This window comes from Monopterus albus, unplaced genomic scaffold (assembly GCF_001952655.1).
Source record: "Monopterus albus unplaced genomic scaffold, M_albus_1.0 scaffold56.1, whole genome shotgun sequence".
NCBI lineage: Eukaryota > Metazoa > Chordata > Actinopteri > Synbranchiformes > Synbranchidae > Monopterus > Monopterus albus.
In genome coordinates this window covers 255,878-258,683 of record NW_018127936.1, presented here as the reverse complement: position 1 = coordinate 258,683, position 2,806 = coordinate 255,878, and the positions used below count along the sequence as shown (strand labels likewise).

Here is a 2,806-nt window from a genome sequence, read left to right as displayed (position 1 = left end):
CCAGGTGGTGGTAATAAAGTAACTGTGGACCCTCTTTGCTAAAGCTGTAAATCTAATGAATTTTCAGTGTTTTAGTGAACCAGTCTCCCTTAATGTTAACCAGTGCTCCAGTTGGCTAACACAGTAAATACTGGCCAAGAATTCAGTGGACACATAGAATAATATACTGAACTAACTATGTAAACATAATTGTAACATATAAGTAAGCAAACTTATGTGTGCTCTAAACTAAATCCTAATTATGCTTTTTTTTTTAATATGATAGAATAATCATACGCACAAAAAGTAAACAAACAAGTTAACTAATCAACAAACATAGTGTCAATCTTCTACTAACTAAGTTCATAATTCAGTCTAATATTAAAACTACTCCTAATGTATTACTTTAACAATTTTACTCAACAACAGGGAAACACGTTTCCTAACTCTGCATTATGACAAATAAACACTTTGACCTTGACCTTGAAAAGGCAGATTTATATCAGCTTCTGCCAAACGTTTCTACACTCTTTTAGACCCAGAGATCACATGGAGTCACGAAGACCAGGTTAGGTCTTTTGACATTCACATCTGATATGTTTGCAGATGATGGTACGATAAGGCATTAGACCTAAAACTGTCTTTGAAACACAAAGCAGACTATCTATGCGTTGGGTATCGGTGAGGAGTTATTCTGCTCAATGCCTGAAAGTTAACTATGAATATTCTGAGTTCCTGAAAATAAACATCCCTTCAAAATGTTTACTTTGGGCTTGTGAGGACAACACCACTTACAGTACATTTGAGGTTTATTGGAAGGTGATACATCAACCAGTCTTTTTTATATGTCCTTTTATCTTGTCAGTGTCTCCATTAATAGAGAGAATGGCACTGCATACTCAGTATGACAGCTTGGAATGAAGGTGTTTTGGGGCTTAGAGGTTTGCCTGTACTTAGTGACAAGTGAGAAATGCAAACAATGTCTCCTTTTTCTGTTACAGTGGGTTTTTACTTATAACACATAATATGTTCTTACTTTGTTGCCTTATATATATAATATACATAATGTATGTCTACCTCTGTATCCAGTTTCCTCCCTCTCTTTTTTCTAGTTACCACAGAACAGGTTGCATACGACTATAACAACTTTGGTTCCCAAAATAACTATGCTATGTAATGGAAGAATGTGGAAAAAAGCAGACACAGCCCTTTCTTTTTTAGCCCCTGCTTCAGTGTGTTGACCTGTAGAATAATAATTATTTGCCTTGGTGCACTGTTAGCACAAATAATTACTTGGATGAAAACAAAAAATGAGACTTGGTATTGCCACAGTAAACATTTTACCACTAGTGATTCTTGGCATAAAATGAGAAGTTGAATACTTTCCTTTGTATGTTTTGAATAACATGTGCCTCTTCTGTTTCTCCTCCATTCTTTGCTGCCTTTCTCTCCTCCATTCAGCCTGTGAGCTGATGAACCGTGGTATCCTGGCTCTGGTCAGTTCAATTGGCTGCATGTCGGCGGGCAGTCTTCAGACTCTGGCTGATGCCATGCACATCCCCCATCTCTTTATCCAGCGCTCCCCAGCGGGAACACCCCGCTCCGCCTGCCCACCCACCAGCCGTGTCCCTGGAACAGATGACTACACCCTAATGGTCCGCCCACCTGTCTATCTCAATGAGGTCATCATGCAAGTGGTTTCTGAGTACAGCTGGCAGAAGTTCATCCTCTTCTATGATTCAGATTTTGGTAAGGAAAAATGCAACCAAGTTACTTACTGATACTTGTCTTTCTAAGCATTGCAATAGATATGGAAGATGATTCACTTGAGCTGATGAATTTAGAATCTATCTCATGTAACATTGTCAGTGGTATCTCAGCATGGCACAACATTAGTAAGGTTTGCCCTTTAGCTCCACTTTCCTTGTTCTGGCACTTTTATTTGTAACTTGAGTCATAGAGAGGTGAACACTGCTGGGGGATAAGGGTTACCTATTCCTAATGGGCTAAAACTTAAAAGCATGTTGCATTTTGGCTCACATCCCAGTGAGTGATGTCAAAGCAGGTATTTTGGTAGCTAATGGAAAACATCATGTGTGAATTCATTCATTGCCAGGTGGGCAGAATTATAAAAGTTTTTTTTCTGCCCATAGAAAGCAGTGTAGTAGTTTTATGCCTTAGGTGAGTCAGTGTTGATATACTTCTTATAGCCATAACAGGGCTCCATTTCACTCATTGCAGCAATTAGCACAATGAATGTGTTGTACACGCTGATCTCCAATGTGATCTCCGCCGTGGCATTGTTCTGAAATGCATTCTGCTGGCTCAGTGTATTAAATGTGTCATATGAGAATATGTTCTATCTACTATCATTAATTTAACCCGGGGCAATATTTAGAAAAAAGAACTTTGAATACATTACATTAAGACATGGTACAAATTGCCAGTTCTACTCCCTGTGTTACTCAGTTGACATAGTGTCTTTTACTATAACAAATAAAGTACTGTCAGACTGCTCCATGATCAATGATGCGACAATAATTTAAGCCCAGGAGAAGTAGCATCAATATGTTCACAAATGGATTAATAAATCTTATCACAAAGAGAGTTCTTTGTGTAAAGACAGGATGCCTTGGTACTTCTGGATCTGACATGAACTCCAGCTAATGACAGAGTAACACCTAAATATGTTTGCTTGGATATGTAACTTGTGCTTGTCTGATTAGATGTTGTAAAATCAGACATTTACATACAAGATTTTGTTGGTTGAGGACATTTTCAGTATACAAAAATGCAGCATTTAATGTGGTTATTTTTATATATACAT

At 37.8% G+C, this 2,806-nt stretch overlaps 1 protein-coding gene across 7 annotated transcripts in view; it reads left to right on the top strand.

Annotated features, from left to right (window-relative positions):
• Positions 1 to 2,806, top strand: part of grid2 (glutamate receptor, ionotropic, delta 2) — a 437,846-nt gene that overhangs the window by 248,542 nt on the left and 186,498 nt on the right. For all 7 annotated transcript variants that reach the window (XR_002275145.1, XR_002275146.1, XM_020602378.1 and 4 more), the window contains one exon: positions 1,441 to 1,728. Coding sequence is in view for 5 of the 7 variants with exons in the window: in XM_020602378.1 (XP_020458034.1) it covers positions 1,441 to 1,728 (288 nt within the window). In the remaining 2 variants the exon portion in view is untranslated. The remainder of the gene's footprint in view (positions 1 to 1,440; positions 1,729 to 2,806) is intronic.